The 24,203-nt window shown below is 40.5% G+C and overlaps 1 protein-coding gene and 2 long non-coding RNA genes across 3 annotated transcripts; 2 read left to right on the forward strand and 1 right to left on the reverse strand.

The window, feature by feature from the left end:
* Window positions 1-189: 189 nt before the first annotated feature.
* LOC116694308 (solute carrier family 41 member 2) lies at window positions 190-12,636 on the forward strand. Its single transcript, XM_032523969.1, has 13 exons — window positions 190-356; window positions 582-768; window positions 3,743-4,207; window positions 4,472-4,579; window positions 6,432-6,503; window positions 6,696-6,840; window positions 7,636-7,782; window positions 7,943-8,090; window positions 8,205-8,284; window positions 9,040-9,171; window positions 10,456-10,604; window positions 10,686-10,908; window positions 12,057-12,636. Exons 3-12 carry the CDS (start codon window positions 3,830-3,832, stop codon window positions 10,860-10,862), a joined length of 1,536 nt encoding a protein of 511 aa, XP_032379860.1. The 5' UTR covers window positions 190-356; window positions 582-768; window positions 3,743-3,829; the 3' UTR covers window positions 10,863-10,908; window positions 12,057-12,636.
* On the reverse strand, window positions 2,027-23,565 carry LOC116694311 (uncharacterized). Its single transcript, XR_004333105.1, has 4 exons — window positions 23,556-23,565; window positions 18,831-18,833; window positions 14,236-14,245; window positions 2,027-2,093 (listed from the first exon to the last, which is right to left on the reverse strand). It is a non-coding gene; the product is annotated as an uncharacterized LOC116694311 (long non-coding RNA).
* On the forward strand, window positions 18,640-19,362 carry LOC116694310 (uncharacterized). The gene is made up of 2 exons (XR_004333104.1): window positions 18,640-18,960; window positions 19,107-19,362. It is a non-coding gene; the product is annotated as an uncharacterized LOC116694310 (long non-coding RNA).
* Window positions 23,566-24,203: the final 638 nt, after the last annotated feature.

The following is a 24,203-nucleotide window of genomic DNA, read 5'->3' on the forward strand; positions in this document are numbered from 1 at the left end:
CAAACCTTGCTGATGATCACTAAACCAATGAAGGACCTGGCAGTAAATGATATTGTTTCAAGCTAATGCTTCTGCAATGGATGTGAGAAGAGGTTTGTAAGTACTTGTTAAGTGGTGCAACACCCCCCAACCCTCTGTTGGGGAGACCGAGACACTGCAATGCACAAATAATCCCAAGCACGTCATTTTAGTGCTACAGAGTTTGAGATCCGCTTCTTGGACGCTTCTGGAAGGCGCTGCGTCACAACCGGTGGAATCTCAAGCGTTGTCTTGAGTGGCCGTGATTGCTCAGTTCACTCGATCTCTGTCTGGGGAATAGAACAACCTATCTGTTAGTGTATGTGTTTGACAACAAGGTGTTAGTCTTTGGACCTTCAGGTGGTCCCGAAACACATCATTCCCTTATCATGCAGCTGCTTGGCCTCCCCCAACTCTGGAGACACACGTACATTTACTTGAGCACATGACTGGCTTAATGAGTATGGCCAAATAGAACTCAACCTGTGACATGGTAGTGACCTTTATGTTACCTAATTCTTCCCTTGTCTCATCCGCGAGTGTGTGTGAGGGTGTGTGTGTAGGGGAGAGCTAGGGTAATATCCCACTGAAGACTCAGCACACAATTCAGAGACCGACAGAGGCCACAAGGAAGAATTCCAGTCAGCAGTGTTAGAGTGGTTAGAGTGTTAGGAATATTTTCTCCAAACTGGACCGCGTCAGGAGTGTGAGAATAGATGCTGCTTCTTTTTCTACGGTTTCCCATGAAGGGTAAGGCACTTTTTTATATTCTACTCCTAACTATACCAAATGTTGATCCGACTTTCAATTTGAAATACATACAAATACACATTTTGACACGTTGTTTCTTTTGGATTGTTGGAGAGACCAAGCAATCCAAGAGAAACTATGCATTACAAACTGATGTTAAATGAGAATTAAAACATTTTCTTTTTTGCCATTAACCCTTTGATCCAGATCTTGGAGATGATTACAGTTTAAGAAATCAGAAGAAATCCTTTTATATATTATACAGTGTTTGTTTGATTGACTTTCCTTTAGATATTCTTGTGCATCTGCAGTTTTATGGGTTCACTACTTCTTCTAAAATTGAGCACTTGATTGATTTAATACATTTTTGGCTTACAACACGTGGTCCTTGCAAAATAAGGGGCCAGCAATTCTGACCATGAAGATTTGATGATTAGAAGTTGCTTGACTATGAATACATCATGATAAAATGATGTATTTCCGTCAAACTTACAAACTAAGCAGTTTAACCTCTAATTTATTAGGACTGTGTATTGGCAAGAATCTGGCCATACGATACATATCACAATACATGGGTCACAATTCAATATATTACAATATATTTCGATACAGTGTGTAAGGCGATATATTGGGATTTACCAATACATCTAGAAAATTCACCTCAAAACGCATCAAAAATACAAACACAAGATTTTGTGGAACTTCAATGGGGAATAAAGACTAATTAGACAGGTAACAACATTGAACACTACACATACAGGAATATATTTTTGTCATTTAGGCGATTAATTTTTCTTAGTGACACAGGAGGTTCGGGATCTAACGTTGGAGGTGTTGGAACATGTTCCGGAGTGTTCCGGCTCAAATGAAGCCCTCAGCATAGCCATCCAGCAGTAGTGGGTTTAAACACAATGGAAACGTGAACCAATAGTTTTGCTCGTAGTCTAAAAAAAAGAATAAGAATTAACCCTGTTGTCCTCGGGTCAAACCGGTTTACAAAAACTTTCTATATCAGAAAAGAACGTTGAAAAAAGTGACAAATGTTGAAAAAAAGCAATAAAAAAAGCAACAAAAACGTTCTTTTTTCAAACGCTGAAAAAGTAACCAAAAAAACCCGGAAAAAAGTGCCAAAAAACATTAAAAACACTGAAAAAATTAACAAAAACATTGAGAAAAGTGTAGAAAAAGAACAAAATGTTGAAATTTCAACCCGGAAAAACACAAAGTTGCAGGTCAACGGGAAGACAACACAAAGGTTAAAAAAAATTAATCTAAATGGCGTTTTTGAAAATCAATACAATATTGCAAAATAAAATATCACGATACTGGACCCTGATGTCAAAGATTTGACAAATTAATTTTGATTAATTTTAAAATATGTGAAAGTTAGGGGGGACCAACTTGGAAGTTGTGTATCTTGCGACAGTATTCCGATGATGACGAAACTTGACGAAGTTGTTCCCCGTAGGGGGTTGAGCGTTGCCAAAATTTGAGTGAATTGGCCGTTAGATGGCGCTGTTTAATTTTTTTTTGCAATAAATGGAAAACCTACTTTGTCTAACTCCTCCTGGGCCGTGAATCCTATCTGCACAGAAACCTGCTTATTGACTCAGTGTACCCTCATGACAAAAAGCTATCAAAAGAATTTTGATAACAATGTGCAAGTTATAGAGAACCAACTTCCTGTAGGTGGCTGTCGAAACCGGAACGGTTGTAAAAGTTATTCCGATTTACATGAAACTGGGAATGTGTGGTCTACATGTGATATTGAGCTGCCCCCTATACTCTAGCCACACCCATGCACACTGACCACGCCCCCTTTCATAACTTGTGAACCATTTAAGGTAAACTCTTGTGAGAGGTATCATTGAACTCAGCAAATAGTTCCTTTTTAATTAGTAACTGTTTGCCCCGCCCCATATGCTTAAGCCAAGCCCCCTTTAACAAATAATGGACCTTTGCAAGGGGCAGCATCCGCCAGTACCCCCGACACGCTGGGAGGGGCGAGGGCCCGTTCATCACTGCTTTCAGCGGCTGTAACTGCAGTGTATCTTATCGTGTATAATTGAAATTTCCCACAATCAACAAGAGTCCAGGCCTGAGGATATCTACAGGTCAATATTGACTTTTGGTCTTATCGCCCCACCACTGGCAACAGGAAATCAGCCTTATATGACAAACATCATCTGATTTACCTGAAACATAGAATGTGTGGTCTTGTGATACTGAGCCGGCCCCTATACTTTCACCACGCCCTCTTTCACGGGTCCAGAACCGTCTAAGGTGGAGTCCTGTGTGAGGTGTCATTAAACTCTGCGGAGAGTTCCCGTTTATTTCATGATATGCCCCGCCCACTATGTTTTAGCCACACCCCATTCACAGCTAATTAACTGTATGACGTAGAGTCTTGTGTGAGGTATCATACAACTCAGCAGGGAGCTCCCTTTTCATTGGCGACGATTTGTAGTGTCTGAGTGCAGACACAATGCACGGTTGGAAGGAGCGGTGTCTGCTGGTAACCCACGAGGATCGAGGGCCCGTTCAACGCTGCTTGCAGCTTTAATTCACTCATACATTTTAAACAATTCCTCACTCACAGCTTGATAAGCTCGGCTGTCGTTAACCTTGATACCTTCAGCGGCTGGAAGTCCATTTCTTAGGACTAAGTCAGACAATGCAGCCTCAGTGTTGCTTACGGGAACAGGCATGAAGAATGATAATGCAGGCAGTCTATGCAATCAGATGACTCTGAGAAAGCCTGTGTGACAGCCAAGCGTTCCAAATGCCAGTCACACAGTTGATTTTTCATGGAAGGGAAATAAGTCACATAATATCACAGTACTAGACTGTTTAACTAAATGCTGCGTTTTTGACTTTACTTTTCTCCTTTTTGTATTGTTTTACTGCTATGCATCCACCAATTCTTTATTGCTATGGTTTTAATTCTTTTTGCCATTGCTCATTTTTCTTTTAGGCCAACTGTTTGTTACCAGTACAGGCGCCACTGTTTCTCCAGAGCCCGTAGCAGGAGGAATAATAACAATCCTGCCGGATTTACAGCATGGTTGTCCTGCAGTCACAAGTTCAGCCACAGCCCCGAAGTGGCTCTGTGGGCAGAGGCACCAGCCAACAGTACGGATCCAACCTGTCTACATCTCAACACTCTGGAGGTCCCCAACATGTTAGCTCTAATGGGCATATTTCACCAGTTAACACCAGTCTCCATCATGAGCAACAGGATTACACTGAGACGGACCTTTTGCTCCCGAATGAACTCTGTGGTAGGTCAAGGTTTAGTGGATCTGTGAGCGCAAAGGATGCAGGTGGCGCTGGTGCACCTGCTGAGTCAGTCTGTTCCATGGTGCTTCAGATCCTGGTGCCATTTCTTCTGGCCGGGCTCGGGACTGTGTCGGCTGGGGTGCTGCTAGAAGTTGTTCAGGTGAGGAAAATAAAGACAAAGAGGACATGTAAACGGTATAAACTGTACCTTTTATTTGAGGTCATTATTTCTTGTCATTCCAAAAGCCTCAGAAGCTGAATGAAGGAGATCGGAACAACTTTTAACAACTAATTTTGAATTACAAAGTTGTTGTAAACTTCACCTTGGCTGAAAACAAAGATGGAACCATTGTGTGTTTGTTGTGTTGGTTTTGACTGGGGGTTCATCTTCTATATGAAGTGTCCGATTGTGTTTTCATGGCAGAACTGGGTCGTGTTCCAAGAAGTCGCCGAGCTCTTCATCCTGGTGACGGCAATATTAGGCATGAAAGGAAACCTGGAAATGACTCTGGCCTCGAGACTCTCGACTGCTGTGAGTATGTGTGCATGTTAACCCCCCCCCCCCCCACACACACACACACACATATACGCACACACACACGTGCGTGTACAGTGTTTTTCCTAGCTTTGTGGAAGACTTAAATGTGCGTATTTGGCGAGGGGGTTTAGGCGTCCTTCCTCAAGGAAATGTTAAGTTTTTAGTTAAAAATAGCATTAAAAATATCAATTCCCCATACAATATGTGTCTCTCTGTTGGAATTTGTCTCTTTGTAGTCCTGTTGTGTCTCATTTTGTCAATTTGTTGTCTGCAGTTGTGTTGTGACCCTTGGTGTTAGACCTCGTTGAAACAAAATAAAGACAGGCTGCAAACTGGATTAAAAGTTTAGATATTCGGTGGAAGAGTTTAATCATTTTCTCGAGAGAACAATCAAAAAATTACAAGAACTGTACTGCACAATGAAACAGAGTAACAGAGTGACAAGGTGACCCCACAGTTCTGTGTCCCGCGTAACACCCGACAACTCCTTATATCCCCTTTTGCCCCAACAGAAACCATACCATGTTTGGAAAAAAACCTAATCTTAAATAAAACACCTCATCTTATTCTTCAGACTTCTTGGAGACAGAGCTGTCCCCGTGCATCTGTCCAGTACGTCAGAAAATGACTCTAGCTGCCATTCTACCTTAGAATTCAGAGATTTATCTGTACATAGATTGGTTCGGTTTCTAACCTACAGTTCGGGCAAACTGACCTCTGCATGTCTTCTAGGCGCCGGCATTTGGTTGCCATTTGTTCACCGTGGAGATTCACAGAGTCACAACATTTTTATCTGTCCCTAGACACTAGAGGCCCCATTCTAGGAACTATCACGTGTTTTCAGAGACATATGTGACGGTGTTTACTTATAACAAAGACTTACTTTACTAAATGAATAACTACTCTGAGAAAATCATTGTCTATGTCATTTTCCCATTACAATACCCAAAACAGCTGGGAAAACCCTACACACACTCACACAACACACACACACTCACACACACACACACACACACACACACACACACACACACACACACACACACCAACCAATATGAACTTGGTAATTTAATCTAATCACCCACATACACTGGTGTAGACAAGAAGTGACCTTATGTCATTGTTCTATTTATAGTTTGTACACAATTAGTAAGATCATAAGTTAGAAAAGTTTAGAACATTACACGCATTATAAATTGCACATGCACTAAAACAGAGACAGGAAACCGAGTTGGACGAAAGTGAATTGCATGAAAATGGATTGACAGGGCAACAACCTCTTATTACATTTTTTGTCACATTGCATCATGGGTTTTCTGTCCTCGTGTGAAACTCCTCACAGAGCTGTGAAGACCACAGCTGCAGATGAACTTGCACTAACAAATTCACTAACAATAGTCAAACAAATCAGATAATCTAAAAGGATGTTTTCCGGGAAGAGGTGAGTACATAATGATCATACATGATCATAATTATTGTTCATTAACACGCCAAAACCTGATATAGCGTCTTCCTCTGTGTCATTAATGAGCCACGCTGTGGATAGAAGATATTCCTCTTTATGATGAAAATGGGAACTGTAGTTTGTTTAGAGTCAATCCCGTTCTGGTCCTCTTAATGCTCCTATATGATCATAATTATTGTTCATTAACATGCCAAAACCTCATATGGCGTATTCATCTGCGTTCTGGTGCTGTTAATGCTCCTTTAGGGTTTAATCTGGCTAAAAATTATTTAAACAAATGCTCTATTTACTCCCATTTTAAATACAGCAACCAGCCGTTTGTATACAGCATAAATGTAATGCTTTTCTTTTAATGACTTTATACATATCTGATGTTGTCAGGTGAATTCAGGAAAAATGGAACATGCCAGAGAAAAGTGGATGTTGATCGTTGGGAACCTGGCGCTTAAGCAGGTACTGTACATTATTACTGTACGTTATTTTCATTTAGGAAAAGAAACTTTTTTATAATGTCTATGTTACCGTAACAATGTGGATTTTATCATATGAAAAACCATTTCTGTGTTATTACCTGTTTATCTGCACAGTTCTGTTGCAATCCACCATGACTTATGACTCTTTCTTGCCACCACTCTCATTTTACAGCTACAAGCCACAGTGCTCGGCCTGTTAGCCTCTCTGATGGCGACCGTGTTGGGCTGGATAGTAGAGGGAGAGATGCCCTTACACCATGTGATGCTCCTGGTTTCAACCAGTGTTTCTACCGCCTTCGTGGCTTCTTTTCTGCAAGGTAAGAACGTAACCTGCCGTCACCTCGAACCACTGTCCTTAGACAGGTGCATCACATCCCTACACACGTCATCATTACACCTGTTCAAACCGTCTGACGTCCCAGTGTCTCCCTCTCTGCTTCACCCTTCAATGTTTGAATGTGTAAGTGTAATGTATGAATAATTAAGTTTAATTGATCAAGGTAAATTATTCATACATATTCAGACATTACACATACATTATACATTTAGAGTTGTTGACCCCTGTGTTTCTGTGAAATCCTGTTTGGGCCAGCATCATACATCCTCTCAATCTTCACCTAAACATTATTCTTTGACTGGTTTTCTAAGCAAAGACTCCTTAATACCTGGAAAATTATATTTTAGTTAATTGAGCTGCTCCATGATATAAAATATTCTAGAAATGGGAAGTATGAACAGGGAGTGTGGCAAGGATCATCTAGGCCTTTAAAATTCATTCTGCACAGGATTTACCACTGTGTGAATGTCTTCAGATTAAACAACAATTTCTTCAGTTTTGCCACATCCCACAGAGGCAGATGCATATGAATTATGGGCTGCCTACGTATATAGGCAGGAAGGTATACCTCTTCTTGTAGGCTCCACTTTTTTGCCTCAACATCACCTTCATTTTGTTTCTAATTAAAACCGAGGAGCAATCGGTTTGAAATTGAAAGAGTTTAGGGTTTTTCTAGTTCCATTCAGGTTGAAGTTTATCAGGTCTTTCCCTCTCAGGACTGATCCCATGTCATCTCATGTATCAAGAACCTGTACTGTCTTTAACCCCTTTCTAGGTATTATTATGGTGGGAGTGATCATTGGATCCAAGCGGATGGGATTCAACCCTGACAACGTGGCCACACCCATGGCCGCCAGCTTTGGAGATCTCATCACTCTTGCTTTGCTGGCCTGCTTCAGTCGTTGGTTCTACTCCCTTATAGGTAAAGAAAGAGAAGGACAGCACTGGTATGCCAATTTGAATCTGACATAGACTGGTTGTCAGAGGGCATGTCATTTTCCCTTTTGGCCTACAGATGGTACTCATGATCCTGAAACTAACACATCCATACCAGTTTGAGACTGATTCCTTTTTCTCTTCAGATCTGTATCCCCATGTGTTGTACCTGGTGGTTCTGTTACTGTTGTGCCTGACTCCTCTTTGGGTGGTCATCTCGTCCAAACACCCAGCCAGTTGCATCCTGCTCCGCACAGGCTGGGAACCAATCATTACAGCCATGTTCATCAGCAGGTACTCGCCTTCACACACCTTTGCAAAAGCATTCACATGCATTCAGACTACTGCTTGTCATATTTTTTACAAGGAGCAATTTATGTTTATGTTTTTTGTCTGTGTTTCTTTTAGTATTGGAGGACTTATTCTGGACAAGACTGTGTCAGATCCAAACCTGGCAGGAATCATAGTTTATGCTCCAGTCATAAATGGTGAATTGCTTTTATAATTGCATTTCTGGGCTACTAATGTTTTGTGAAGATGGTCTATAAACCAACAACATTGGCCCAATAAATAGAGAAATGAATGAGTCCTTAGGCTACGTTGAGTCTCACAGTACTTGGTTTAGTTTTTATATTTTTCTGAGGCCTCACCCTTCTCCCCACCATCTCTGGAATCTCCATTAGATCCATCCAAACATCACTCCCTCACTTCAAAAGAATCTTTACTTTCTTAGAACCATAAAATACCCTGACTTTTAAAAGGTTAGTAACGACAAAGGCACACTGATCCAAAACTTTGCCTTTTCTATGAAAATGGACTCTGAAAACAAAATATATTTGAAAGATGGTTGATTGCAAGCACGCATATATGTCTGTATCTTTGTAGAAATTATGCTAAAATATACAAAAAGGGTTTGAAAACACTATTGTAAAAGTCCTGTCTATTTATGAGAAGCTAATCAGATGTCTGTGCCTAAAGTCATGGACAAGGAAGACAAAGCTTTGGATAACAAGCTCCAACTGGTGCATGTTTAGTGTTTTGAGGTCAAGATGACTTTAAGTGGAATTCCATCAATTTTAAACATGAAAGTCTGTTTACAGGTCTCGGAGAGTACTTCTGCGTCTCTGAAAAAAAGGTCTAGGCCTTTAGATCCCTTTGTGACTCTAAAGGAAGCTTTATTGAAATCACTTATGACATGCAAATGTAAGTGCTGACCCTGCCCCCACCTTTTCTTTTCTAACAGGTATTGGAGGAAACCTCGTCTCCATACAGTCCAGCCGTATTTCTACTAAACTGCATTTGAATTACTCACCCGGGGAGGTTCCTGAGGACCGTAAGGGCTGCTTCAGCCCTTGTCGCACTTTCTTTGGTTCAGGTAAAGATCAGATGGTCAACACATTTAAATAAAGACAATTAGATGCACAGAGGCGATTCTACGATTTGTTTAAAAGAGCTGGCACAGTGGGGACCAAGAACCAATCAGGGGAGGGCCACGGGAAATCAGAAAATCATATTAAAAGTAAATACAGAAATAAGCATTGGGCATGATTTTCAATGTCTTTTGCAGTGCCCTGTGCCTTCATACAGGTGATTATTTCTGGAAAAAGTCTCTGCACAAGAGCCTGACAATAATTAGTACTGATGGACAGCAACACAATATTGCTCTACTGAATAAAAATCATCACATAGGCATTCATTATTCCCTTCACTTGTTTTATTTAGTGTGTATTTATCTGCGATCCATGTTCTAAGCTTTGTCACATTGCCTAACACGCCCTTGCCATTGCCCCTTCACACATCCCAAGAAGACATCTCTTCACACCTGGCATTAGAATGCAACTCCACATGCATGCAGTGAACACTTCACTCCCCGCTCTTTATGCAAATAAGCACGCACATCATTTCCATTCAAATGTATTGTTGTTTTTAACCGGAGGGAGGCAGCCCCTCCCATGTCTCGTCTGACGGTAATTAACATAAGGAAGGAAAGGATGCACACTGTGTCAATTCCTTGGTGTGTTCCAGAAGAAACCAAATGGCCCAAGATGTTTGGCACACTTGTAATATATCTGTGGTCTGATTGTTCAGATCAGAATGTCTCAATGTACCTGTAGTTAGAGCTGTCCCCTACCGAAGAGGATTAGGGCCATTGATGAAAAATGTAGAATTTTGACTTTTTTTCTCAGAATTCTGCCTTTATTTTCAGAATTCTGAGATTAAAGTCAGAATTCTATGGAAGAGGATTAGGGCCACTGGTGCAACATTTTTGTGAGTTCTGACTTTTTTCTTAGAATTCTGACTTTAATCTCAGAATTCTCAGAATAAAGTCAGAATTCTGACTTTATTCTCAGAATTCAGAGTTCTGAGAAAAAAGTCAGAATTCTGAGAATATAGTCCGAACTCACATAAATTTTCACCAGTGGCACCAATCTTCTTCCGCAGAATTCTGACTTTAATCTCAGAATTCTAAGAAAAAGGTCAGAACTCACATACATTTTTCATCAGTGGACGTAATCCTCTTCCGTAGTCCCCCTATGATCGGATCACCTAAGACGCATGTTAATGCCAGGTCTGAATAGACATAGGCAAATAGACCTGGTCAATTTTGACCCAGGAGGACAACAAGTGCATGGTCTAACGTTCAGGTTTTTCATGACAGGAGCAAACCATCGATCTGCTCAGATTCTGCTTCTCTTGGTGATCCCTGGTCAGCTGCTCTTCTCACTCACTATTCACCTGATGAAAGGAGGCACCACTTTGCCCAGTCCTCTACTGACTGTCGCCTTCTTGTCTGCTTCCCTGATTCAGGTGAGTCACATGGACGTGGTCCTTTTTTTTCTCTGCATACTTCGTCATTGTTTCACACTATCACTTGTGTCTGTCTCTTAGGTCTTCTCCTTGCTGTGCTTAGCTGACTGTATCGTCCACTGTCTCTGGCGGAGGGGTAAAGACCCCGACAGTTACTCCATACCCTACCTTACCGCCCTCGGAGACCTACTGGGTACTGGTCTCCTCTCTCTTGCCTTTGTCATGCTGTGGTACATCGGTGACTTAGGCAGTGTTTAGGTTCAAAGCAAGAAAAGGTTTGAAGAAGAACAAAGGTGTCTATCTCATGGCATTTCTCCATTACATGGTACCTCCTCGACTCTACTCATCTTTTTTGGTTTTTCCATTGTGAAAAAAAATCCCTGGTACCTGCTAAAAGGTACTTTTTTAGTACCACCTTCCAAGAGTTTCCGAGCGAGCTGAGGTGATACCAAAAGGTGACGTGAATAAATCTGCAGACTAGTGATTGGTCGGAGAGAATTGTTACTAATCACTGGGTTTTCATTGCTAGCGACAGACGGGCGGTGTCCCTGAGCAAACCCGCCATTTTTAAATAGTTTAGCCAACAGTCTTTTTTTGGTGCCTCCAGCTTCTTTTGAAAGAAAATTTGTCTTCTGGCTGTGGCAAACAACCACATGTCGAGAATCAAAAGCAACACACTTTGTAACCGTGCATTCATGGGCATCGGAGAAACATTTTTCCCAGTGAAAACGTCATCATTCACGTCGCTTCATGTATCAAATCAAAGGTGGGAAACTGTGGCTAGATTTTGCTAACAGAGTTTCCCATTTGGTGACGCGTTGTTGACAACTGACGTACAGAAACACGGCCGACGATCAATCAAATGTGTTGATTGGTTAGAAACTTTTCATAAAAATAGAAAATTTCCACAATGTGCTATTGATTTAGGTTGTAGACGTCCACTGGTTTCAACAGAGTAACTGAAATTAGTTATAAAAAGTTGTGTGCTATTGCCAGGAGGAAGTAAACCAATTCAAGTCAGGTAGGCATATATGTTGAGCTCTTGTACAAACTGTAGTGAGGAAAGTAATGCGTAGGCTAATTGAAGAGCTTTGGGGTGTCCTTTGTTATTGTGGTCTCCATGATTTTACACACCTCACGCTCTAGGCTACGCCCAACAGTTGGTAGCAGTAATGCTAATAGTGATAAAAAGTTGTTATGCCAATATAACATAAAAGAAGAACATGCATCTCAACCATGTGAATGCTGGCAGTTGGAAAAACAACGTAATCACGGGGACGGTCCCTGATGTTCCCAGGTGGCAAGAATGTCATCAATCTCCAAGGGAAAAATGGCGGATGGGACACCATGGCCTAATTGAGCCGAGCCAAGCATACCATGTAATGGAAAAACCAAAAAAGGCGATTAGAGACGAGGTGGGTCGAGCAGGTACCATATAATGGAAAAACGGCGTTAGCTAGCTATAAAGTTTCCTGCCTTACTGAATGCTTACCGATGTCACTACCTGATGTGAGTCGAGTGCAGATGTGTTGCGCATGCTCAGATTTAAATGGTTTATGCCATAACTTGCCATACTGAAATTTGTGAAATCAATAAAACAATAAACGTCTCTCATTACCAACAATAACAGAATGATGGGAAACATTTCAAAAACGTTTTAGCTATCTATGATTGTTTGATTGCTAACATTAGCTCCAAATGCTATTCAACTGACAGCCTTAGTTGTGTATGACTGCTAACTGGTAGCCAGCAGTGAACAAACTTCATGATGTTGGTCCATTTTATTGCATAGACAGAGTCTTCAGTTGCTTTAAAAAGCCTCAACAGAGACCTGTTGGGGATTTTCTTTGGTGCCGATAAAGAATCAATAAAATGATCAGAGAGACTGAGATGGTTCATAATACCTTTTATTCAAAGATTTGAGGAAAATCTGCAGAGTGAACTGGAGAACATGAGACAGTGTGCTTTGACTTTGGCACTTTTGTTCCATGTGTGTTTGAATAAACCAGCAAAACCCAAGAAACAACTTGTGGCCTGATTGATTTCCACTTTATTGGATCCAAGATAAAAGAATCTCCCTTTGATCCACTTATTAATGTTGCAATCTAACAATCTGAGTGTTTCTTGGACTCATGAATGAAGTGGGGTTACTTACAGTCACAGTCTTTACGTGCCACACATAAACAACTTAGAATGATCAAAGACATGGGGGATGGCAGGTTTTGAATAACAGCAACTGGATGTTGCCATGCGATGGACACTCATGTAACCAGTGATCAGACTTGTCAGCAGTGTTGCCAACATGGCCATTTTCTTTCTAGATTGAGGAACTTTTTAGATCCTCAAAAAGAAATTGGTGAAAATTTGCAATTAAGACTGCTCAGAGTAATCACAGCCCACGGCTCTTTTACCAACCGCATGGGGTCTCTCTCCTTAGCAGAAGGCCGTTAGCCTACAAAGCCACTAAGCCTTATGGAAATCATTGGTGATGGCGTTACCAATCTGCAACCAAGGGGTTTGACTTCATGACGGATTTTTAGGGACTTTTGGAGCTACTGCTAGCTTCATTAATTGGAAAAGAGTCGGCAACCTTGGTTGTCCGTTTTGAGGCGGTGTCAGAGTCACGTACAGGAAACGGTTAACTTCATTGTCATCGCCGACACAAGACATTTTTAAAAATATATGAAGTCAAAAAACAAAACCCAAGCACTTAACTGCCCAGGAGTGTCTTTAACAGCTGACTGTTTCCTGCAACCCTCATGTCTCTCCCTGTCTGTCTGTCTCGTCTCTGTCTGTAGTTCTCTCTCTCTTTCTCTGTCTCTGTTCTGTCTCTCTCTCTCTCCCCCCCCAATCGGTTGAGGCAGATGACCTCCCACCCTGAGCCATGGTCCTGCTCGAGGTTCCTGCTCTTAACCCTCATGTTGTACTCAGGTCAAATTGACCCGTTTTCCTATATCAATGTTCTTCTTAATTCCCCTAAATAACGTGATTGATTCCACACAATCTCTACTTTTATCAATTATGGGGTGTGCTTATTAAATTTTATAGCATTGAAAAAAAGAATTGAAGTGGTTTTGAAATAGTATTGAGTAAAAGTTGATATATTCCAGTCTGTGATTATCCATCAACATCCATTCCTTTAATTTTGGTCTAAATAATTCCTAATTTCTGCTTTTCTAACTCAAACATTAGGTATAATTTCCTATAAATGAGGTTTATTGACCGTAAATTCCAAAAATAACCGTAAAACTGAAGTTAGCACGTTGGTGTTACGTAGTGTTAAAAAACGTCAAAAAAGTGACAAATGTTGAAAAAAAAGCATCAAAAGTGTTGAAAAAAAGGGAAAAAAAAGTCTGAAAAAGTTAAATAACATTCATTAAAAGTTGTCAACAAAAGTGCTGATTTTCATAATTCAGAAGGCAATACAAGGGTTAAAAGGAAGTTTTTGGTTTTCTTGGTGGGAATTGTTGGGTTTCTGTAAATAAAATCACAGAGTACTGTCTAGACCTGCTCTTTTATGAAAAGCACAATGAGATCACTGTTGTTGTGATTTGGCACTATTCAAATAAAATTGAACTGAAGTGCAGTTGGAAATGTCATTGAAACAATCTGAAAAAAGTGGTTGTCAAACATAAAGTGTACTTGTGCTACGTTGGGTGGGAAGTGTTAAATAATACGACAGGACGTCACACAGATAACTGACCCAGTGTCCTGTGTTAAATAGTCCAACAGACTGACCTTGTGTTAATAAATAGCTCCAAAAAACAATGAGGTCAATGTTCAACCTCTATCAAGGAAACTCCAAACACATGTAGGCCAAACCTTGCTGATGATTACTAAACCAATGAAGGACATGGTAGTACATTTTTATGCAAATTTACTTTTGCAAGGGATGTGAGAAGAGGTTTGTAAGTACTTGTTAAATGGTGCAACAGCCTCAACCCTCCATCTTTTTTCCCTGAAATTTCCCTCCCCTTTTAACCCCGGGGGCTCCTTTCGGGTTTCCTTTTTAAACCCTGGGTTGTTTTTTCCCCCCACCCACCTGGAACTTAAAAAAAAAAAAACCTTTTTAATCGGGGGTTTATGGTTGCCCCTTTTGTCGCCCCTTTTTGTGTTTTTCCCCCCATTTTATTTGTCATTTTTTTGGTCCTTTTTTTTTGTGGGTTTTTCCCCCCAAAATGTTTAAAAGATTTGTTTCTCTGCCCTTTTGGGGGGGACATTTTTTCCCACTTTTTTTGTCATTTTTTGTGCCCTTTTTCACTTTTGTCACTTTTTTGAAATTTTTTTCTCTATTTTTTTTTTTTTAAAAAAGTTTTTTTTTACCAATTTTTTTTTCCCAAAAGGCCATACTGGAAAAAAGTTGAATTATCTTTTTTAACTTGTGAGACTTTGTGGGGAAACCATCCCGGGATTTTGGGGGGAAAAATTTTGGTTAAAAAAAAAATCGGATTTTAAAATTTTTTAGGGGGGGTAAAATTTTGACCCAAAAAAACAACGGGAGGGAAAAGGGTTGATTACTGTTTTTCTGATTTTTTTTTTTTTAAAGCTTTCACCATTCAAACTCTAACAGCATACAGAAAAATTCTGGAAATTTTCCCCTTTTAAACCAGCTGCTTTGTCATAAAATCAAAAATGTTCCCCTGCTTGTTTTAGCCGGGTCATGAAAGGTTTCCGCCTCTATCAAACTAAAGTAAACATTTTCAGGGGTGGGGGCTCAATTAATCATTTTGGAAAAAATGATTGTGCTTTACCGCCAAACCCTTTGCTCCAAAGAAAGGGGGGCCGGTTTTTCCAGGTTTTTCATCTTTTCCCAAAATGTCCCAAAAAATCACTAAAAAAAAAGGGGGAATACGTGCGTCCGTCGCGACCTGTTACTTTAATGAAGTTTGGTATCAAAAAAGCTACTGACTTTGTAAAGGGTAAGCCTACAATAAATAATCACGGGAACAAAGTGCATTTATCGTATCATTGTTCAAGGTTTTCTTCATTTTTAATCAGGGCCAGCTTTTAGAATTTTTTAGCCCTAAATCTAAATCTCTAGCCCTGATGCCACCACTGCCTCCCATGCACACTGCTTACCTCAGACTCTTACCAACTGGAACAGCCTAGATCATAACTGTGCATGCCCTTCCTAACTAGGCTCATACTACCCTTGTTACCTTATGTATTTAGTCCGTGCTGTCTTTGCCTGTTTTCCGTTTGTTGTTGTTTCTCCTGTGTTTATCCCTGCGTCTTTCCTGTGGGATTTATTCCTAGCGGTTTGGTTATTCTTGCGTTCAGTTTTCTTAGTGTATTGGTTGGTTCTCCATTAGCATCATATGTGCATCACAGTACATTAGCATTACATGTGTTACAAAGTGACGCAGGTTTGTCTCTGGTAAGTGAGTAAGTAAAGGCTGAACTACAATAGAGCTGTTTGGAGCAGTTTGTGAACAGTGTTTTCTATTGGGGATGGTTTGGGGGGGGGGGGGGGGGGGGGGGACTTTGGGCTTTTACACTTTGTAAACCGATTACAAGCACAAAGAAGATATATAACAAAACAAAGGAAAGAGAAAAAGCCTAAAAGCATAATACACGCACTTCAATGTGTTTTTACTCTTCTCAGTGCATGAAAAAACAAATACTTAATTTTTTCAAAAATATGATTTTTCGGGGAAAATTACAGACATGTCTAATCAGAGACAGTTAAAACGGATGAAAATATGGAGAACCAGACAGACATTATGTACAGAGTGGAAAAGAGAGAAACACGGACAATCAAACAGACAAAGTGAAGAACATTCTTTATAGAATGACAGTAACAGCATACAAACGACATAAATCGATAGATAGAATGCCTTTATTGTCCTTATACATATATTCAAAAGCTGTGCAACCCCTTTCCAGTGTCAACAAGAAGGAATATCACATGGAATCAAATATAAAATATAAGTAGTGCAAAACAGAAAGGGGCAATGAAGCTGCACAGTTCCAGAGACGACTCTATATACAGTAAATGTATAAAATAGTAAGATATGTGCAAATTTGTTATATATTTGTGCTCTTTAAAAAGTCCTAAGCATTGTTACTTACATTAAATGTTTAAATCTGTTACATAAGGTACTGCGCATGTGCGCGTGGGTGGGGCTGCATGGGCGTAGTAATGCGGGCTGGTGTGGCTACAGTGCCAAGACTGCATTTTTTGTCCAGGTCCGCCTCTGCGTGTGACTCCCATGACTGTCCCTGGGACACTCAGACACGGTCATGTGACTTCCATGTAAGAGTTACATGTAATTCATGTAACTCTTACATGACTTCAGTTTCACAACCTGTGTCTCTCATGCTGTCTCTGTGTATTTTGTACTTTTCCACTGTCCCATACTGATGCAACCTGTCCAACCAGCTCATCACGTGTTAACAGGGAGGGTAATGATCTTACACATATTGCAAAGAGCACTTATTGATTATATGATCCAGTTTACACCCATATAACAAGAGCATCATTCATTATCTAATTAAGCTTACACACACACATATTGAAATGAGTACCATTGTACTTAATATAATAAATAAATATGTAACCTCTTAGTAATGTCATTTTGGTATTTAGCCACATTAGCATGTTAACTTTAAACATTTTTTTAACAACACACATGCACGCACGCACGCACACACACATGTGTGATGAGACAAGGGAAAACTCAACATAAAGGTCTCTACCAGATGACAGGTTTGGTCATACTCCCTCACTATGCACTGTGCTCAAGTAACTGTACATGTGTCTCCAGAGTTGGGGGAGTCCAAGTAGCTGCATGATAAGGGAATGCTGTGGTTCAGGAGCACCTGAAGGTCCAAAGACTAAAGGTCCCACACACTGCGTCTTCCAGAAGCGTCCAAGAAGCACCTCTTTGCTCTGCTGCCCAAAAAATAGGTCTATTTGTGACAGGGCCCAGCAAGAAGTGGAACAACTAGATTCAAATTAACCCCCTGTGCAGACTCTTTGATCATATATTACATCACTACAATCTTTTAACATCTAAAACCCATGTTGCTCTGGAATAGTGATGTGGAAAATGTTCTCTGAGCACTGAAACACACATGAAATAATGCCCCATTGAAGGCTGAAGAATGTACAATAAAAAGATATAGTGACAAAATGATATCACCAAACCCAGAAGTTAACGCGTCTTCTGCCAAGTGAGACATAAAGCATCTCATATAGTATTTCAGAGACTTGAATGTGATTGGCCATCCTCCAGATCATACGATGACCAGAACTGGTCTTGCCTGAACGTTACATCAGCCTCACTTGTCACCCACATCTGGATCATTGTTTTTTACTGACTCTAGGTCAGTAAGAGGCCACTCTCTCTGGTACATACATAGGACAAAGTACAAGAGTCTTTGGCAAACAACTTTTCACTTGTTTTCCTGTTTTCCACATAAGGAAAAAGAGCAGAGTCACAGTGACTAGAACTTTAATCGTGCAACTGTCATATTGGAGATGTAGCAGATGAAGGATCTATACTTTGAGTCCTTTCCGCAGGAGGAGAGTCACCGAGTTGTGCATAGTTGGGTTGTTGCTGTCCCATATATTTCATGGGCATTTATATAAATTCGAGCTCAAAGTTGCAAACACGCCCCCTGACCTTGAATTTCCAAGAACGGAACATGGACAAACTATGAGTACTCCGAGTCACAATCCAACATGGATGCGTCAACAGTTGTGAAAGCTGTAGCATGCTGTTATTAGCACTTCTGTCTTATTTGTGTCTCACTGAATCAGACGTGCACACAATCATTTCAAACTTCTATCTATGGACATGTTGTTATGCTGTTTGTATGCACAGAAAACAGCCTGATGCATTGTTTTCAACTGCTATTGATTACAATGACTAACCCAGCGAGCGCATTCAAGATGGGTGTGACATCATTCCCAGCTTCAGCTTTAGAGTTCAGAGATAAATGGAACAAATGTAATCTTAACTGCCCTGTCTGGCCAATAGATGTGTAATAAAACACCGGCCTCAGCACACAACAGTGTGCAGTCCTGGTGGATGAGCAGGGGTCCCCCCATAGACGGTGCTCAAATGGCGTTTTTCCACTGCTGGTAACGGCTCGGCTCGGCTCGGCCCATTCTTCGTCCGTTTTCCATTGCAGATTGAGTAAAGCCTCAGCGTGGCTGGTCACCATAGCAACGCGTGATGATGTAATTTTCAGCGCGACTCACAACAGCACGTCGCATACTCGCTGCGGCCAGAAGAAATGTTTTGTTTCAAAAGAAGCTGAAGGAAGCAACAAAAATCACCAAAAATCAGTTTGGGAATTCTGACGGAGTTCAGACGTCGACATGACGGTTGTTCGCCAACACAAAAGGGTAAGTTAAGTTTCCTGGTAACGTTAGCTAACATTTGCATGTGTTCAGCATCGCAGTCAGTATTTACTATACGCTATATAAAGTACATGAACTTTAGCAACGTGATTACACACCAACATGTGTGCTGTGTACCGTTTGTGTTTCAGAGCATTCACGCTTTGCAAACTCGCCGCCGCAGACTGTCCGGTGGGCGATGTCCGACTGGTGAGATCTCTGGCTCTGACCTACTGGACTTCGTATAATCTGTATGAGAGTCACGGAGAGGCTTATGACAACGACTGGGATGTATCTGGGACGGCAGAGCCGGGGGGGACACTGTCACAGGGGGCAGAGGAAGAAGACCGGGAAGTACGGGAGGGTTTGATGCGCTACTTGAAAAGCTAAATAAAAACTTTTCTTATATATATTGTTTGTTTTTTTAAAGTAACAGTGTGCAATATTGGAAACGACATGAAGCCGCTAGTAGCCCGAACAGTTGAAAGTGAGAATAGTGCAGAGAGTGGATAATCTGTCGGTGTCCGGCTAGATTTGTTTTAAATGTCCGGTTTGTTCTGGAAACACACTCCGCACTCTTGTTTGCTAAAAACGTAGTCATAAGTGAGGATTCTCTCCGACCAACCAGCGGTCTGCAGGTTTTCACGTCACCTTTTGGTATCGCCTCGGCTTGCTTGGAACCTCGACTGAGGTAGTACTAAAAAAAGTACCTGGTAGCGGGTCCCAGGACCTTTTTTTCGTTGCGTACAAATACTCCTCACTGGTAGTCGGTACTCTACCACTGACAGAGAAAGCGTCAGAGGGATTAGTAGTGAGCCTAATGTTACATAAACTACACTACCCAGATGGCACTATGTGACTTATCTCAGATCTTGATGAATCACTTAAGGGTAAGCAGTCGGCCCACCCTATCAGAAGCTTGCTTCTCAACGGATGCTAGTTTGAAAAAACTGTCTGCGGCCTGACCGTGAAAGATTTGTCACTGCTGAATACCTAGAAACTAAAAAGAAGTGTGTCGAGTTTGTAAGTTGTTACATTAGCCTGGCTTTAGAAAGGTACTAAAAGACTGCGCGTGCCAGAGCCAGACACGCCAACGGAGGTCCAAGTCCAACCAGAAACATCAGTTAGGATTCATGAGCTTCAAACTAACGTTAACGCTGGCGTGAGTGTTAATGAGGATTATACTGCTATCAGCCTCAACGTTACCTTAGACAATGACACCGACGTCAACAATAACGGAACGAAACACATGGATGGTCTGACTGTTGGTCGAGGGACCAAATCATGTATTTTTACTCCACAAACAGCTGGCTCCTTTTTAAAGATAACAAACTGGGCTGCAAAACATGTAGCAGTATCCCGTCACTTGCAAAATTAAATTTAAACAACAACAAATTGTTGTTCTACCAGCCATATCTTCAAGTTTTGCTTTTCATTGTCTCAAAGGTCATAATGATTTGCCAATGCAAGAGAGTAATGGCACCTTTTTTAACCTCTTTAAGCATTACCCATAGACATAGAATCAATTGATGTGCTGTAGCAGGAAGTCACAAAAGCCCCAACAGCCTCTGTCATTGGAGCTCTATTTATCATAAGTTATAAAGCAAAAGGATTACAAGACACACATGAATGTGGGCCATTCTACTCCACCCTGGAACTCCATAGAATGGCCCCGATTCCTTAAATCAGACAGTTAACACACTATTCTACTTGGCCGTAGTCTTTTCCCATTGGTTGTTCACGTCTCTTAGCGCTCTCCTGGTCCAATGGTTCTTCAGTTGTTCCCAAAGGGAGGAGCGCACCTATTGGCCATGTAACTCTTACATGACTTTTCACATGACCACACCAGTAACAGTTGTTTCACAACCTGTGTCTCTCATTCTGTCTCTGTGTATTTTGTACTTGTCCACTGTCCCATACTGATGTAACCTGTCCAACCAGCTCATCATGTGTTAACAGGGAGGGTAATGCTCTGAACAAGCTTTGTAATGGGAAAAATTACATTTAAGCCTGATTTCACATATCCTTCTATAATATGCATGTATTGTTGATTATTCACAATGCTTTTCAGGGTGTATGACTTTCAAATGTCTCTTTGTGTGTCCTCCCTGAAGGAGAAGACAACTGTTAGTCTTTGCATTTTTCCTCCAAGGACAATGCCATAATGTCTAACAGAAACAGAAACAGGTCCCATCTAAAGACACAGGTTGTTGGCTTTTCAGCTACGATAAAATGACCGGTAGAGAACTTTGACACATAAAGGTCTTCTCTAGGGGTACACACATGTTACAAATCAATAGCATCAGTGATTATTTAATCTAATCACACTGTGTATGTGTGATGAAATGTGCACCATTGCACTTTAATATAATTTATTTGCCCATGTGATGTTCATCTGTGTGTTGTTATCAACTGCCCAATTGCGTGACAAGAGACTAACAAACCATGGGTACAAAATTGGCGATGTATTTGAAAGATTGAGACAGCTTAGAGCCCAAGTTTGCTAATTTCCTCCCGAACAAGTAACCATTAGATTCAGGCTAATTTATCACGGCTACAAGTCAAGTCAAGTTTATTTCATCCATAAAAATGGAAATTACAGTGCTCACACCCGCCATCATACCCATAAAACTAGAGAACAAATACAATAAAACAAATATACTGACAAACAACATTCTTCATAGAATGACAGTAACAGCCTACAAACGACATAGATCAATAAGATAGAATGCCTTTATTGTCATTATACACATGTGCAAAACCTGTGCAACCCCTTTTTAGTGTCAACACGAAGGAATATCACATGGAATAAAATATAAAATATAAGTAGTGCAAAACAAAAAGGGGCAGTGGGAGGGCCAGAACCAACTACGTACATATTTAAAATAGTGAGGTATGTCAAGTCAAGTTTATTTCATCCATAAAAATGGAAATTACAGTGCCCACACCCGCCATCATACCCATAAAAACTAGAGGATGCAATACAACAAATGCACTACAACATGATAGATAGATAGATAGATAGACAGATAGATAGATAGATAGATAGATAGATAGATAGATAGATAGATAGATAGAGAGATTGATGAATAGATATTTATTGATTCCAAAAAAATTGGAAATGACGGTGTAACCATACATATTTACAACAAAAAAATAAAATAAAAACTTATAAAAATGTACTTTAAAGGGCTTGTACTGCTGTTTCTTAGCCTGAGGTATTAAAGAGAGAACACACCATTTAGTCTGTGTCACAGGAGGTCTTAGCCTACCGCTACGCCCCATAACCCTCCCGGTATTTTCGGTGTCATTTTTACCAGATGATTATCATATACTACTAAAAACTACTATTTTTTGGGACCGTTATTGCCCCTCTTCATTTAACCCCAACCAGTCGTCAGACACCGCCTACCAAGAGTCTGGGTCTGTCTGAGGTTTCTGCCTAAAAGGAAGTTTTTCCTCGCCACTGTCGCACTGTTGCTTGCTCTGGAGGGAACTACTACAACTGTTGGGGCCTTGTAAATTCTGGAGTGTGGTCTAGACCTACTCTATCTGTAAAGTGTCTCAATATAACTCTTGTAATGACTTGATACTAAAAATAAAATTGACTTGAATTGAAATTGAATGTACCTGTACTAATATCCACTGTTTTTGACCCTCCCACCATTTTCCCAGCCCGTTTAGTCACTCTATCAATCCTGTCCTTCTCAGTTACCCCAGCCCCCCCCCCCCCCACACACACACACACAGTAACTCCAAACACTACATATGACTGTACATATTCGTATTCACCTTAAAGGACTGCAGCTTCCTCATACAGTAGACCCATCAACATGATCAGACCATGTTAGCCCGGCATTAAAAACAATGCCCAAATACTTGTATGTGTTCATCTTTCTATTTCTACACCTTTGATTTCCACTGTCTCAGCTGTGATCTTATTTCTCCTGTGATCTATGACTAATTCTTTAGTTTTTGTAATGTAAACCAATGATTTTCATATTAATTATTCACATTAAGATCTCCAATACCTCTCAGAGTATAGGATTTCTGTGTCTGTCCTCAGTGTCTTCTCCTTGTAGGAGACACCTGAATTTGTTATGACTTTGCATTTTTCCTTGAAGGACAAATGGCATAAGGTCTGACAGAAACAGGTGTCTAAAGCTGTGTTTATCATAGCAGGTCCCAGGTTGAGACCATAGCCTGTCCAAAGAGACAAAATGTTCTTTTTCAGCTAAGATAGAATGACCGGTAAAGAAACTAGACACACGATGGCATATTCAGAAAGACGTAATGGATCCAACTGTCTGCCTGAGATCCATTAATTGTTATATTTAAGATTAAACTGTTTTTCCAAACAAAGTATTCTTTTCTCTGGGGGAATAATATGTAAGAAGTGTGTTACTGATTGTATCCACACAGAACTCTTGTCAATCTGTAACTTTGTGCATTGTGGAAACGGTTGTTGGCATTTTTGATTGTTATCTGCAGAAAACAATTAAACCTTCACCGAAAACTAAAACTTTGATTCAATTTGCAGCCTGTCTTTATTCTCACTTCCAACAAAATTCCTCTCTTGCTAAACAAAAAACTTCCACCACATTTTCTTAACATTAAGTTCCAGGAAATGCGTATCACAATAATCAACAAAGGCTTTTATCTCACATTAATAGTAGCGATAGTCATCATTTTCGATCAACCCAATGAAATTTACCAACCTGACAGCTTAGTCTGCCTTGTAAATGGTAAAAAGAAAAGGTACTAAAACAGTTCCCTGAGGTGACCCTGTGTTTGACAGGATATTGCATGACTTAACTTTTACGTTTAACTTAACAAATTGAGACCTGTTTTCTAAAATGTTTAAAATGAACTAGATGAAAACGCCTGGAACCTTCATCATCAAAAGCTTATTTAAGAATGCATGGTTGTATCGTATTGAACACTGAACTAAAATCATGGCACAGAATTCTCACACACCGTCCCCCTGCATCCAGGTGAGCATAGACACTGTCCAATTTACAGACAATAGCATCCTCCGCCCCTCTCCCCTTCTGATAAGTAAATAGGCAGGGGTCAGGTTACAGCTCCACATGGGGCTTCAGGCTATTTAACATGATTTCCTCACATACCTTCATGGCTATGGAGGTAAGAGCCACTGGTCTTTGATCATTCATACACTCAAAGGCTTTGTTTTTAGATATTGGTATAATTCAAGATTGTTTCCATAAATCAAGTGACACTTTATGAGA

This window comes from Etheostoma spectabile, chromosome 8, assembly GCF_008692095.1.
Source record: "Etheostoma spectabile isolate EspeVRDwgs_2016 chromosome 8, UIUC_Espe_1.0, whole genome shotgun sequence".
NCBI classification, from domain to species: Eukaryota; Metazoa; Chordata; class Actinopteri; order Perciformes; family Percidae; genus Etheostoma; species Etheostoma spectabile.